This window comes from Egretta garzetta, unplaced genomic scaffold (genome assembly GCF_000687185.1).
Source record: "Egretta garzetta isolate BGI_Z169 unplaced genomic scaffold, ASM68718v1 scaffold248, whole genome shotgun sequence".
NCBI lineage: Eukaryota > Metazoa > Chordata > Aves > Pelecaniformes > Ardeidae > Egretta > Egretta garzetta.
Window position 1 is genome coordinate 2,835,415 of NW_009260596.1, and position 14,995 is coordinate 2,850,409.

At 39.2% G+C, this 14,995-nt stretch overlaps 1 protein-coding gene across 1 annotated transcript in view; it reads right to left on the reverse strand.

Moving 5' to 3' along the window:
- The window catches only part of FMN2 (formin 2), a 160,227-nt gene extending 152,311 nt beyond the window's left edge, over positions 1-7,916 (reverse strand). Inside the window, exon 1 of the mRNA XM_035900268.1 lies at positions 6,353-7,916. Coding sequence (XP_035756161.1) covers positions 6,353-7,916 — 1,564 coding nt within the window. The remainder of the gene's footprint in view (positions 1-6,352) is intronic.
- Positions 7,917-14,995: the final 7,079 nt, after the last annotated feature.

Sequence of the window (14,995 nt, forward strand, 5' to 3'; positions counted from 1 at the left end):
TTAGATACATAACATCTATTATGAAGTCAAGGTTTTGTTTTCCTTTTTTTCTTTTTTCTTGAATGAAAACTACTTTTTCTTCTATGACTGTTAGCAGATGATAATGTACTTAAGTATAGTGTTACTGCAGCATCAACTTCTTTTGTACAGTCATTTTTTTTCTTATCAGTGCAAGGAAGAGCAAAGGAAATGAGTTATTTTTCCCTGGTACATATTAACTTATGCATCTTCAAGAGACATCTGAGCTGGATCTCAGCATCAAATAAATTCTGGAATGAAAGCTGCCTCCTTTAATGAGTTCCATAGTAAAGTTATCTATGCTTCCTCCTGATCCAAATTCACACTGGGTTCAGAGTTCTGGCACTCTGGTTAAATTTCACATAGATCCTGAGACCAAACTATTCATACTTTTACTGACAAATACAAATGTCTCAATAACAAATCTCATTTGTGACTAGGCTTTCCTGCCACTATTTAGCTGCATATGTCAAGACACCAAAAAGGTTAAATTCTCAAGCATTTTTTTCACTTTTGTGTTTATATATTTCCATTTAATCTTATGTATATTAAGATTTACTTCTACAACTGTGATGTTGTTTACAAACACATACACACAATTTCATAACCATAATTTCTTACTGTTGCAAACCTGCTGACTAACTTAATGGGTTTGTTCATCTACGCATCTACAGATGAAAGAAGTCATGTTCTGTATTTATCTGAGAATAAAGCAAGGTTTTGCATCAGAAGACATAACCCACTTCCTATTCATGGTCAGAAAGCCTAGTTATTTCCATGAATGTGAAGAAAACTTATTCTAGACAGCATAAATATGGAAATAAAACAAGAAACAGTCATTTTGTACAAGAGAGAACACAGACCATTTCATTGTCCCTAATTTCCTTTACATGAACTGTAATGACACAGGAAGTTGCTTCTGCTTATAGGAAATAATAGCGTGACACAGCTCCTGAACCCACTTTGCTGCCTTTTCTAAAGCACTTACTGACATTCAGCTGGCCTTGTATTATCATATGAAGAGGCAGGAATGAGGTGACAATACGTGAAGTCCTCACATCTTTCCCTCACTTTCCTTTCACAGCTTTTCACTGCTTCTGCCCGGTTCCCCGTGTATCAACTCACCTCATCCCCCCCAAAAAAGGTAAACTGTATACATAAAAGTAAGTTTCCAGAAACTGTTGTACTCCACCTATCTACTGCAGAATGATGCTTTTAAATGTACCTAAAAATAATCAAAGCCCCAGTCACAGAAACACCTACACATACATGTTTCAACACCATTATTCCTTATGTAAGTTTAAATTTTGGCAGGAATAGTTTATAAGGAATACACTTGGCCATATCCTGAGCTTGGTTAAACTACAGCACAAACAAAATACCTTGGCTAATTAGTACTTTTGCATTTTCTATCATCATGATTCACATTGGAACTTGATCCCTCATATACAGGCAGCCTAAAATATTCCTAGAGATGCTTTTCAATTCCAAGTTTATTTTTCTTTAGACACTACAGCATGGAGAAAAAGGTGAGTTCTGCTTCAAGGAACAGAGTTTTTTCTACAAAGAGGAGGCCTATGCACAGTTTAAAAAACAACCAAACAAAACCAGGACAAACCACTCCCCCAGCTATTATATAATTTATAAATATTAAAAAAAAAAACAATAAAGCACAATTAGATCCAAGATATATGTTGAAACTTTAATTCTATATAACTGTTCCCAGTGGTATAATCCACTGCTCTTTTCACAGAAATGAAATCACTGAAGCATGCGATGTCCTGTAATGACCAGTTCCAGCCAGATCCCAAGTGTGATGGATATCATACTGGTACTATGTCTCAGATCCAAGTAGAGCTGCATGAACCTCCAGATGTAAACTTTTCCTTTGCCTTTCCCCCTTTGCACTCCAAAGGAGACCAGCAGGCAACCAAGACAATACATTTCTACTCCAGACACAAATCAGGCTGCCAGTCAGACCTCAGAATGGGGTTGCTGCTCAGAAAGAGGTTCCTGGAGAGATGCAGCCACTCGACCTCATGACCAAAACCTGTTACTCCCAATGAAGTTCTAGATAAACACCAAAGCATTAATCATGAGGCCCCATCAAAACAACCCCATGGCAGCACTGTATGCTGGTGACATTACTCGTGTTGCTCCAATCCCCATATTGCATTGCTGGCATGGTAATGTTAAAGCAACTTATCAGCACTCACTTTGTTTTCCAGTAACATATTGCAGCCCATTTTCAAACACATTTCACTGTAGATGGAGAACAGTATTGCAGCCCTTTCCCCCTCTTCCTCCCTACCCCCCACTTTTAGTTTACTAGGCAAAAAGAGGAGGATCTTTCCCTTCAGATGCTTACTAGCAACACTCAGTGTAGCGCATGATCCCACATCACATGAAGGGGTGCTGTTGGGCAGCTCCATTAGTTAGAAGCAGCTGCACTGCCCTGCCATCTGATAAAAGAAACATTTGTATTACTGCTAACAAACATCATCAGTGAAACAGTAAACCATAAGTACTCTTAAATAACAGTTGCATGATAAATAGTCTCCTCAGGATGCCAGCAGATACAAATCCATATTGTGTGCATCATCACATGAATCAGAATAAGAAAAAAAAACAAAACAACAAACACCAAACCTTGAAAAAGTATCTAAAAAAATCTACTTTATGTCTCAAAAACAACCTTTCATCCTGTTTTTTTCAAGTTTTCACATACTTATCTATACTAAGACCTTTGTACATGCCTTCAGACACTGCCCTGGAACTGCAACTGGGTGCAGATGACATTAGCACAGTGAGATAAAGTGGCCTTTGCGAGCAGCAGGCCGGTACTCCATGGAAATCAGAAACCATCCATGACACACAAGCTCAGGACTGACTTCAGGTTATGGTAGCCAGGATTTTTTGTTTGTTTGTTTCCTGCTTATAGCTAGAGCAGGACAAATATAAGTCTCTGAAGAGACATTTAAAGATGAACTGTCTGTTTGAAAAAGATCTATGCAGCAAGTATATTATAGCCAGCAAACAGAGATTAGAAAGAGCATGGGTTTGCCTGGGTTGAGTTTAATTACCATCTGGGGCAGCTGCTGGGACTCCTACACTCAGTTTATGTAACTGACACCCTCACTAGCTCCTCTGCAATTACTACACCTCAAATCAATGCTAGAATGAACTCCTTTCTATTAAATAATCTGTTAGCTCTTCCACTTCAGTTATGTTGATGTTTGGAAACATCAGTTTCATTTTCCCACCCAGATACTCTCTTAAATGCTAGTGCAAATCATTCATTGCCACATAAAAAAGTGAGAGAGCCAACCCTATTCATTCAGGTTCAGCTCTTGTCCTCCTGGGACCACAACATAAAAGCCATGGCTCCACTGTGCATCAGGTAATCTAGAACTTGTAACTACTGTCACTGCAATTTTGAATACAGCTGTCCTCATCATAAAAGAAATAGATCCAATGCCTGAATTACAAAATACCCATAAATTTGTCCACACCACATTCTTAGCCAATACATCAAATTTGAAATACCATACTTTACTTATTTCTTATATAAACCAAAATTAAAATAAACAAAGTCTTTACCATTCCTGTTGTTGGCTTCCATGTACATTTTATGTCAAAACAGCCTTAGAAGAGTTCATATGGATCATTGTGAAAACCCAATGGCACACAGACAAACCACAACATAGTGCAAAAGCAGGCCCGTCATCTGCCTAGAACCTGCTGTCATTATAATCGATGACTAAAGTGTTGTGGAATATTTTACTTGATGCTAGTTAGAAAAGCAGAACAACACTGCAGTCGCTGCACAGCAAGATGGGATTTAATGCTCTAGGCAAGAAGATGATTATTTTTTTTTAAAGATAGAAATGAGCCATTATAAAGTATGTTATTTCTAAAAGCCTGATGGTAATCCCCAAATTGATGCATCTGATGCACACAATTAAAAGACAACATTTTTCAAAAGCAGTATGCAAATTAGAATGAAATTATTTCTGTAATTGTTGCTGTGTAGATTGGTTTAAATAAAGAGGCTTTTCTACTCTTACAGCAATAACAGCCAATCTGTGGGAATACTAATGTTAGTTTCCCTTTTTCATGTACACTAGTTCTTATTTTCATATTCTTGATAATTTTCAGCTTGTAAATATATTTTTAAAAATAAGAAGAATGATCAAAAAGACATGAAGTGTTATCATGTCATTTCCAGTTCCTTCATTTCAAGCTTTTCTGCATGAACTGAATAGTGTAATTGTCCTCCTCCTGTAAAGACAGCTGGTATGTACATGCAAATGAAGGTCACCGTAATTTCCATAAGAGTCAGAACTACTGTTGTATTGGTCATTAGTCCCTTCACAATAACAGTCTAAAGTGTTGGTGGGAAAACACAATAAAAGAAAAATTACTAATAAGTAAATCAAAACCTTGTGAGGAAATGTGAAGAAGTCTGTTTCCTGGAAAACAGATGTCTAAAAAGTAATTCCATGTTCTTGAAGATTGCCATATAAAATTTATTTCCATCATAGCACCAGCATAAAGAAGAAATTCTAATTACTGATAAAGCAATTTAAAGCTTTGCTCTCTGAGTTTTTTATAAGATGTCAAATACTGACAGCAAAAAATTATGCTTTTTACATGCTATAAATCTGAAAGTAGTGATCACCTCAAATTGTAAAACTTCAGACAGTGGATGTCTGAACTTAAGAAAACAGGTGGAAGGGATTTAAAACACACACACACACACAAGATTCAGCTCACTTCAGAGGGGCCTGTTTTTTTGTGTTAAAAACTTGAGTTCTAATTTTCAAGACTGAAATTGAAGATTTCTGCTCAAGACTGCTGAAGAATGAAAGTACTCTTGTGATTTGAATCTGGAAAATAATGTTAATGCTTTACCTGAGTATTTCAAACTCCTGGAGTTGGCTGCTGTACAAAAACCCAAATAATTTTAATTTCTGTTTTCAGAGAGGTTCATTCAATATTATTACTGTGATGTCAAGCAGATTAGAATATGCACAAAGCAAGAAACTATGAATGCAAATGATTACACTTTATATAATTTTTAAAATCTACAGTATAAAACAAGATAGTCTTTTAATGCAAAATGGTTGTTGATAGCCTAACTGTTCTCTTACGTGTGATTTTTAAATCATGTCATTGCTCCCTTCATAAATCATACTATTTTTTTTTAGTCTTCATAAAAGCACAAAAAGATTCTCACTGCATTTTTTGCAAGTAGCTTGGTACATATCTGGTTACTGTGTTCACGCATCTAGAACAGACTTCCTTTCAAAACAAACTTGATTATAGATTCAGCTGGTTTAATCTTGTAACGGATGCTCATAGGGCATAGTCTCTGTATTCTCTTAGTTCTGCAGTTTTCTTAAGTGAAAAATAAATGGAGTATGTTGCTGAATTTCCTCTGCATACATACCTCCTGTGTGACAGAGGCCTTCTCTATTTGACTACATAGCTTTATGTAGAAACTTCAGATTGGGGGAAGAGAAAGAGAAAAAACCCTCAAAGTGCAGAAAAATATAACACTATTTCATTTGTAAGTTCTGTATTCCTATGCCTTTGTGAGAACATTCAAGTTGCCTAACAGGCAAGGTAAAAGAATGCTTTCCTGAGTGAGTCACCTTATGTAGCCTGAGCAGCAGCCTGCCACAGCTACCACATTGTAGTACCCACAGTTTCCCTTCCCCATTTTATGCTGCATTTTCACATCATTAACATTTTTTTCTCCTCCTCTTTTCCCCTTCTGAAGGGGAAATTAGATCCTTTCTATAGTGCTGTCCATCTGGCCTTGCGTGGCTTTTTCCTTTTGGTACTAAGCAAATCCTTATCACTGCCTTAGTCTAATACCAGGTGCAGCTCTCAAATATTTACAGTACATCGGAACAGCGCCTAGGACAAGAAAACCCCAAACAGGACCCCAGTTACAGAAAGCTTCGCATCTGAAAGATATATTTATGCGGAAAGCTGGTCTGCCTACAACAGTGCAGTGCTTAGCATTTTTCAACAAGAATAGTTTAAGGCATCCAGCCTTTTCCTACAGGATTTAGTCAAAGAAGAAAAGCAGAAAGAAAAACTTCAAAGAGTTATGCACTTCCTTTACTGGCAGTACTGCCAGGCTGACACTGAATAGAAAGGCTATTCTCATTAATGAAATGTGACTGTGTTTGTAAGATCAGGCATTCGATTTTAAAACTGCCAGCACAAGTAAAGACAATAGTACACACAAAGGACTGAATTCAAGTATTTTAAATATCTTTTCAAAGACTCTAGAAAAAAACCTTTAATACATGTCACTCACCTGAAAAGACATTGGGAAATGTCTCTGTAGAAGCTTGCACCCCTGAGGACTTTCTTGAATGAGTCAAAGGCACTCTTTCTGTTTGAAATTTCTCTCTAAACCCCTTGTGCTCCAAGTAGCCCACAGAGCCCACCTTCTGCGTTATCTCGCACTTGTGATTAGATATCTCTTCTGTCCAGTCTGCAGAACGACTAAATAAACCTGCCAAACTAGCAGACCTCTGCTTCTTGATTGAGGCTTTTTCTTTTTTGTGGAAGGACTCCTGCCTCCTTGTAAAAAGTGGGCTCTGGGATGGGGAGGGAGATGGTGAATGGTTGGGAGAACTCAGTTGTCTAGTTGTGGTTTTGATGTAACAAGGATTAATTAGATAGGGCTTAAAACATCGGGAACCAAGCATCAGACTGCCTGCTGTCCCCTCGGAGGACAAAATGCCATTTTTCATTTCTGTGGATAAACCATTATGCAGGTCCTCTTGACTGGCTGACAGTGTGTGTTTCCCTTCCTGAGTCTCAGCAGCATGATCATGGCCTGTATCTGAAATCCCGTCCTCTGTTACCGAGTCCTGCAAATCAACAGCCTGCACTTCAGCAATTTTAGTCTCAGCATCTGCTACCGAGGTTGGAAAAGGTCGTGTGGAACTGTGTGTCTGAGACCTGTTTTCTACTGCAGTTCTATTTAAATTGTCTTCTAGTTCACTAGCTACAGCATCCACTCCAGCAACGAGCTGTTCTTCTTCCTCAATCAATAGCTTACGTTCTTGTGTTTCAAATAAGCCATTACCAGGAGAGCCTGTGCCTTTTACCACCCCTTTCAGTTCATGTTCAGTTGCACCGGAGATGGGAATGTTTTCCACAATTTCAGATATCGCTGGAAAAGCCCCCTCAGTGTCTGGGCTCCCCACTTTGTCAGTGGCAGTTACTGAAAGAAACCGTTCAAAATCTAAGGGGGCTGCTTGCGAATTAGCCATGTGTTGGCCCATTGTTTTGGTGACAACGTCCTCAGTTCCAATGTTAATTGCACCCTGCTGCTGCTGCAGTCTAATAGCTTGCTGGATATCAGAAAGCAAATCCTCTTGTTCTGTGGCTGAATGGAAACTGTATATATCCGTATCAGAGCCAGAGCTGGTTCTTTGTCCATCCTGTGTCTCTGCAGCAGCTGGGACAGTTTCATTTCTGATTTCAAAATGTTCCACATCTGTGTCTGAGAGACCCCCTTCATCTGCAGAGATGCTTATATCTGGAGTTTTGGTTACAATTGAATGAGTACTGTCCAGCTCTCCAGCCTGCAGGGCCTGGCTTTCCAAAACATCCTCCCGTGAACTACTATTCCCGTCTTTAGCCTTGGACAGATTTTTTCTGATTCTCAGATTTGAAAACACCGAGGCCCTCGAGTCCGATTTACCCTTCTTCTTACCAGATTCACTTCCTTTTGCATGCTTCCCCAGTCCCCTTCTGCTGCCTGATACCTTCTTTGTGCTGTCTGTATCCTTGGGCCCAGAGGCATCCTCCCCTCCTTCATGCACATCACCTGTGTTTTTCTTTAGCTTCCCATCTTGATTCCCCATGATTTTTCGCAGTACAAGACCTTCAGCAATCAAGCCATGCTCTCGAATTTCATACCTTTGGCCTGCTGGTGAGATCCCCTCTAGTGATCCAGGTTTGTTTTCAAGCGGTGCTGATGCAAGTGAAGCAAACGCTTGCTGTGCCTCTCTCCCATCTGCTAGAGCTGCCTTTTTGCATAATGTGCTGCTTGCACTGGGCTCCGCTGGGACATGCTCAGTACAGCACTGAGAGCTGCAGACAGCTCCTTCCAATGGCTGCTGCTCGTGGAGCTGTCTGCTCTCTGGGCTTCTGCTGTACTCTTCTTTCTTTAGGAAGGATTCTGTGAAAAGTGTTTCCTTTATAAAAGTCACTTCTTTTTCCACGGTTTTTATTGCCTGCATTGCAAGCTCAGCTTTTCACCAAACCATTTATAATTTCAGGACTTCAAGTTCCTGGAGGGAAAAAGAAAGAAAGAAAAAAAAAAAGTTAAAGCAAGGTACTTCAATTACTCAGTAATTGTTTAAATTAATAAACTAATGACCCTGGAAAGAGCAATTTTATAAGGTGCTTAAACATATGCTACTTTGACAGATTACACAGTACCTCTGGTGATTTACATGTTTACTTTTCAAAGGCCAACAAAACATGATACATAGTTTTAAAAGGAGAGTCACTGTGAAAGTAGGTAGAAGAAAGATAATATACAGAAAATTCTTTCACAGTTTTAAAGAGTTGCACTGAAAATTCAAAGCATTATGGTAATTACACTATAAAAAACCTCCCACAATTTGTATTCTGAGAAGGTAGATATACTATTATTCCCAGGAGAATCAACTCATCAATATTAAAACACACCACCATTGTTTTCCCCAATAAGAACATCTGGCACGAAACAAGACAAAACAAACAAGAATAGCACTATTCAAATGCTGTGGGAAAAGGATACAGTAAACCATTCCTCTATTTCACCCTATATATTTAATAGTTGATTTAAACACTGCGACTTGCTAACTATTTTGGAGGCTTGTGCAACAGTTTTAATCAGTTGCTTCTCCTCCTCCATTTTTGGTTTATATGCGTAAGCATCCGTATTTCATAAATACGTTTCCTGAACTTTAGACAGGTACTGCCTTCCACCTTTAAAATTCAGATTTAAGATAACTTGAACTGAAACAAAAGGGCATGAGAATGCCAAATTGCCAAGTTGGATCAGTTCGGCAGTTCAGTATCTTCGTTCAACACCAGCCAAGAAGTAACTAGATAGATTTCTGTTCATGATTTATCATCTCTAAACTGCCTGGTCTATTAGGTTTAGTTTCAGTGAAAGACTTTATGTATTCCTCATGCCTCTGAGCTTCTTTATTAGCAATTTCCCTTTCATCAGAGATCACTTAAAACAATATGTCATTCCAGGGAAGTGCATCCTATTGGTTTTTATAACTCCTAGTTTTGGTATCATTCCTTTCCTACCAGAGTTTTCACTTGCTTTCCTCTGCCTTGATACACACTAAACAAGCAGCAGATCATTCACACTTTAAAAACTATGCAGGTACACCCCCATGCACTGGTTTGGTTTTGGGGTTTTTTTCCCCAAGGAATACTGAAAATCTTTACAAATATGGGCTGTGGTCATTGTTAAATAATTGCTGTTAATTCAGTTTGGAAAGAATAGCACTGTCAATAATACATGCAAGCAAATTCTTTTGAACTATCATAATTTTTTCCTTGTCCTTCTTGATCACTTACTGCTCTGATGTAAGTCCTGTTCTGAGGAGCCTGTGCCTCAGGCATCAGAAGCCTTCTGGCTACAAGAACTCATGGATCAGATGACTTTGTACACTCGGTGGTGTTTCTTTCTAGTTTTCACTTACCTAATGATTAGTCTTTTTTTTTTTTTCCCTTCATTTTTAGCACTCTGCATTCATAAATCTACTAGCAAAAGCTAGTATAGCAAAACCTGGAAAAGCATGTTCAGTGATTTTGGTTTTCAACTCCTGCTTTTGCTCTCTCTTATCCTACTTAGTGTATAATTTGTGCAGTATTTTACCTTTTATGGCATTATTACATACTTGCAAAAGGGTTTTGAAAGCTCAGGTAATTTCAATCCATCTGAAGATATATAGTAAGAATTACTTAAGGCACAGTTTGTGGGAACCATAGTAGTAGAATACTACCGTGATCAGTATTTTCACTGACTAGAACAGACAAGGATATAACAATCACAGCTGGAGTACTTGTAGCTTCCGATCCCATTTAAAGGCTCTTCTTCCACTTAAATCTGCCAGCAATTAACATAGTGCAGAAGTAATATAAAGATACTGCGGACTGAATGTGGAAGGGAAATGTAGAATTAGTGCAAAGTTCTGAAACATTCCCTTCCTTTTCTTCTCTGTAAACTTGCATTAAAAACTCAACACGCTCCCCTTACAACTAATGATAAGTCACTAGCAGTAATTACACTGTAAATTATGCTGTAAAACCAAGCCATCAATGAAGCTGTGGTTTTAAGACAGTCAAGTTAAAGACTGATGTTCATTTTTTAATTAGATGCTAGAAACTTATAATGGTTTAAATCATATATCCTCACTATTTTCTAGAAGTTTTCACACAGCACGTCCTGATGAATAACTTCTTCAAAAAAGCACATAAATGTATAGTCATAGATATGATCTGAGTTTAAATATATTACACTAAAAATTGTTCATTTTTTTTCAATCTACAGCTGTAATCCTAAAAGCAAAAGAACTATAAGAAAAAAACCAGCAACAAACAAACCATTTTCTAGATAGTCCGTCTGTATGTGTTATCTTAACCAAGCGTGGATTCTGAGTAGGATTTCTGGTCTAGATGGGGAAAGAGCATCACCAAAATGGGCATACTTATGTGAACAGAGGTATGCATATGAACATCAAAGAATTTTTTTCTGGTTATTCCACATAAGGCACAAAAATATGTTTTTTTTTTAAAAAAAGGAGGGTGAGGACAGAACACAAATTACCCCAAAGTGGAAGTGATAGATACAAGTCTCAATCAGCATTTGCAGGAAAGTACAAAAGGTTAACATTAACTAAACATAAAACCAAATGTTAATACTTTGGAATTTGTTTATTCTCAGGAGACTTTTAGCTTCTGAAAAAAAAAAACTTACTATGAAAAAGCAGCAAGAAACCAGAACATTTGGGCATCAGTGTAAGCTACATTTTAAAAGCTAAGACTGTATTCAATATTCTACATACACACAAAAAAAGAGACTTTCAACAGAAGGTAAATGAGGAAAAGAGGGGGGGTTAGGTGTTTAAGAAGGCTATTTAATTTTTCAGAGTAACTGTAGCTTGTTCTTAGCTTGCTGTAAACTATCAACAAACAACCAAGGCTAGTCCGTGAGCCTGCCTACCTCATCTACTATTTGCCAGTGGTCAGTCAAAATTTCAAGGGGCGAGATGGCAGGCATAGGACTGCGATCCTCCTCACCTCTCATTCTCCTCCAAAGCTCAGGAAATGCAAATGATGACACACAGAGGAGACTCAAAACTTACAGTTCAAGATGCATCATCCTTGTGCTCCTAGAGACTTCCACGTTACCATGTTCCCATTAGAAAAGTAAGCCCCTGTTACAAAACTCTGATTATTTTCAACAAGACAGTTACCATTTACCGCAGCCTCTCTGGAAAGGCAGCCAGAGTCCCCCAGCACTTCTTGTCTGCCCACCTGCCCTGCTGGGAGGGGAAGGACTGCCAGCAGCACTGATTGCCCACACCTGAGTGCAGGCCTCGGCCTCCTGGAGCACAGCCAAGGCAGAGCACTCCCTCCCGGGTGGGGCTGCCACTGTGGGGGGAGCATTCCCTCCAGCTTCCTCTCACAAAAAGGCTGGGAGACGCATTGATATCCTGGCATTTTGGGCCTTATGCAAACATGGGCTGCCTGGGGGAAGAGAGGGACGCCTAGGAGAGCCTGCCCTGAGGAGGCACAACTTTCTTGGGCTGGATCAGTTTTCACCATGATTTACTTGCTGTGTTGTTTCATTCTGCTCTCAGTAGTAGCTGTCGAGCAAGTCCCTCTAGATTGAAGATAATAACACCCCATTACTGCTGCTTCTGGGCACAGCTCTGGGCCATGCCTGCCAGGGGATGAGCCTTTGGAACAGAGTTAGGCTTCACCAGCACGATCCTAGGGAAGGGTTTTAACTGCAGGAGTGCTGGCAACACAAAAAGTGCCCCAAACAGCACCCTGGCAGTAATACTGTGGCTGCCAGCACCAAAACACCATCACCACTGTGCAGTAAAGATGGCAGGGGTGAAGCAAACTTGCCCCCAGGATGAGCTGCACCATATGCCCTGCACGTACCCCCATACCACCCTGCGCAGTGGCTGAGTGGTAGGCTCTGTACATGTACTCACAGCCAGCTCTTCCAGAAGCCCAAAACAGCTGGCCAGGCTACGTACATGTGTATATAGGGGCTCTGTGTCCTCCTTCCCTGCTGGAGACACTCAGCATCTGAGGTGGGGGGAGGCCACTGCAGCCCAGGGGGGGGGGCCTCCCTTCACCCCACTCACTGAGAGGACAGGGCTACTCCTTGGAGAGGAAGAGTAAGGACAGCCCAGGGCTTCCTCACCTCTGCCATACACACCCTGAATAAATGTATTTTTTGATTATTGGCTCAGTGTGCATGGTTTTGGGTTGGAGATAAAGGCACATAGATTAACAGAATTATTTTAAAGTACTCTCGTGTCATGTTACTGATTGGGATATAGTAATGCAGATGGTACAAAGAAAGGTTTGTTCAAGCAGATCGGGATACTCCCAGCCATCTGTATGTTACCAAAGCTTTAATTTTCATAAGCAAGCAGAGGGCTCATTCTCATTCAGTCCAGTGTTGGAGCCAGGTCCCTGTTCCTGCTGTCCTGTGGCAGCAAGAAGGCTCCCTCAGCCGCCCCTCTTTGCCTCATTTAGTTTCTAGTGGATATGAGATTCTGCTTTTTCTTTTAATACTTATTTGAGCAATATGAAATCCTGCCTCATGCATTGTATTTATATCAATTTGAGGTGATCGAGATAATGAGAAACCTGTTTCACCTACTCAAAAGTTTCCTTTTGTAAGGAGTTTGAGCCTAGAAAGCAATGAAGCAATGATTTTAGGTGAGCATTTGGCTTGCCTAGGAGCTTTTATTAGGTGCATGAGAAAATGATGACTAGGATTTTCAAATGCCTGCCACATAGTGCTGAACTTTCTCCCATGTAATTTCTAGCTAGTGAAAACTAACATTTAAAATTAAAGTATCTGAAGGAGCAGGGTCTCCAGCAATACAATGTTTGCCAACTATGCTGCAGAATGCCCACTGTTTGAGAGCCAAAATCTTTGTGAAACATCTAACCTTCTGGATTTCTCACCTGAATGCAATAATATATTTATGCATTGTGCAACAGCTTTTTTGTTTAAAAATGTGATGAGCTTGACAAAGCAGAAACCATACACGTTCCAACAAGCTGTTTTATTGTTTTCCCCTAACATTTCCATATTTTTACTGCTGCTTTATTATAAAATATACTCTTTAGTTTAAAAGCTATACAGAACCTTCCGTGGTTACTTATATAGGAGGGTTTGGCTGAACATCTGCACACAAAACCCTGCCAACATTCCAGAGATGTATGCATTGCAGGTCATGGTCAGGTCACAGAAAACAGTTTCCAAAAATCCAGGCCTCTGCAGATTCTGCAGATGGGGACTCCTGCATTTGGAGCACAAGATGGTATGCTAGTATTGTAACCAAACCTGAGCAATAGGGAAGTGTGAAGGTCTGTTTTATTCCCTATCACAGACTGAGAAGTGAAGTGTCTTGTGGCACAGCTCCCACTTTTCCTTGCATAAAGTTCATTTCAGATAAATTTTATTTCAAATGCAGATAGCCAGCCGTTGTTTGGTAATATATGCTAAGCAAATTCAAAGCAACTAGTGTAGGCTGCATCATGAAAAAAAAAAATTGGTAAAATATCTGCTGACCAGGCCATCAAATAAGCACAGATAAGCCAGTTTCTGTCATTTAAACCACTGTAAAGTACAGTCAAAAATCAGAGTAAGAGTCTTGTTACAAGTCCTATTTTCTAAGGGAGTGAAATTCATGCAATAAGAGTGTTTCTTCAAACCTTATAATAGCTTTGAACACAGCAGGAAACTTCAACCAAGCTTTTAAGATGAAGGTCATTAAATCACTGCAAAATTCACACACATACAGAGTCAGTATTTGGGTAGAGGTGGGGAAAGATAAGCAGAACTGACTGCATCAGTAAATCAAACAGGATTCACATGGTTTAGGAATACCCACCACACGTATTTCACAGGAAAAATGAGAGCAGAAGAGATTTATTGTACTGGAGGATAGAGAAAGGAACAAAGAATAAAAATCTGTAGGAAACTGGGCGTTCTCATTTTCATTCCTTAGAGAAGAACATATTCTGTTAAATTAAGCAGAAAATTACTTATTGTCCTTTTGGTTTTCCTGGACAAGTCCCAGAGTACTTAATGACAAGGTGAACCTTCTTGTCTGAAGAGAGCCCAAAATGCCATGAAACAATGACAGATTTTTGAGCCTAGTCCTTTCTGTAGGAAACAAGGGATTAATTTAAGTACTTAGGACTCTAATTTTATCTTTTCTACTGTAATAAGTATCTATTAGTCTGAAGGAAAAGTTGACAAAAATCGAATTTTTCCTAAGATTCTTTTCTCAGTTTTTAAAGATCTCAATCAGTGACATGGTTTATTTTTAAAAATATGTGGAGAGAAAAAAATAGTACATCAGTTTCTCTTCTATCGCAGACATTCACACATGCACAGGTGTGCAGAGTTTGGGTCAAAGAAAAAAAGAAAGCTATTGATCAGCTTTCAGTTCTTTTTAAAGCAGTAAGCATCCTCCTATCAATTGCCATAAATATGTTCCCCCTAGAGAGAACAACCCTGGGGCAAGCTTTGTAAACCACCTGGGGAAGTTTAGAAAAGGGATGGTTTTGCAGATGTACTAATTTGTTGCATTATCTCAAATAAAATTAGAAAGCATTTTAATAGTATTTCCATAATCAGATTTGGGATTAAATGAATCCAACCTGGCAA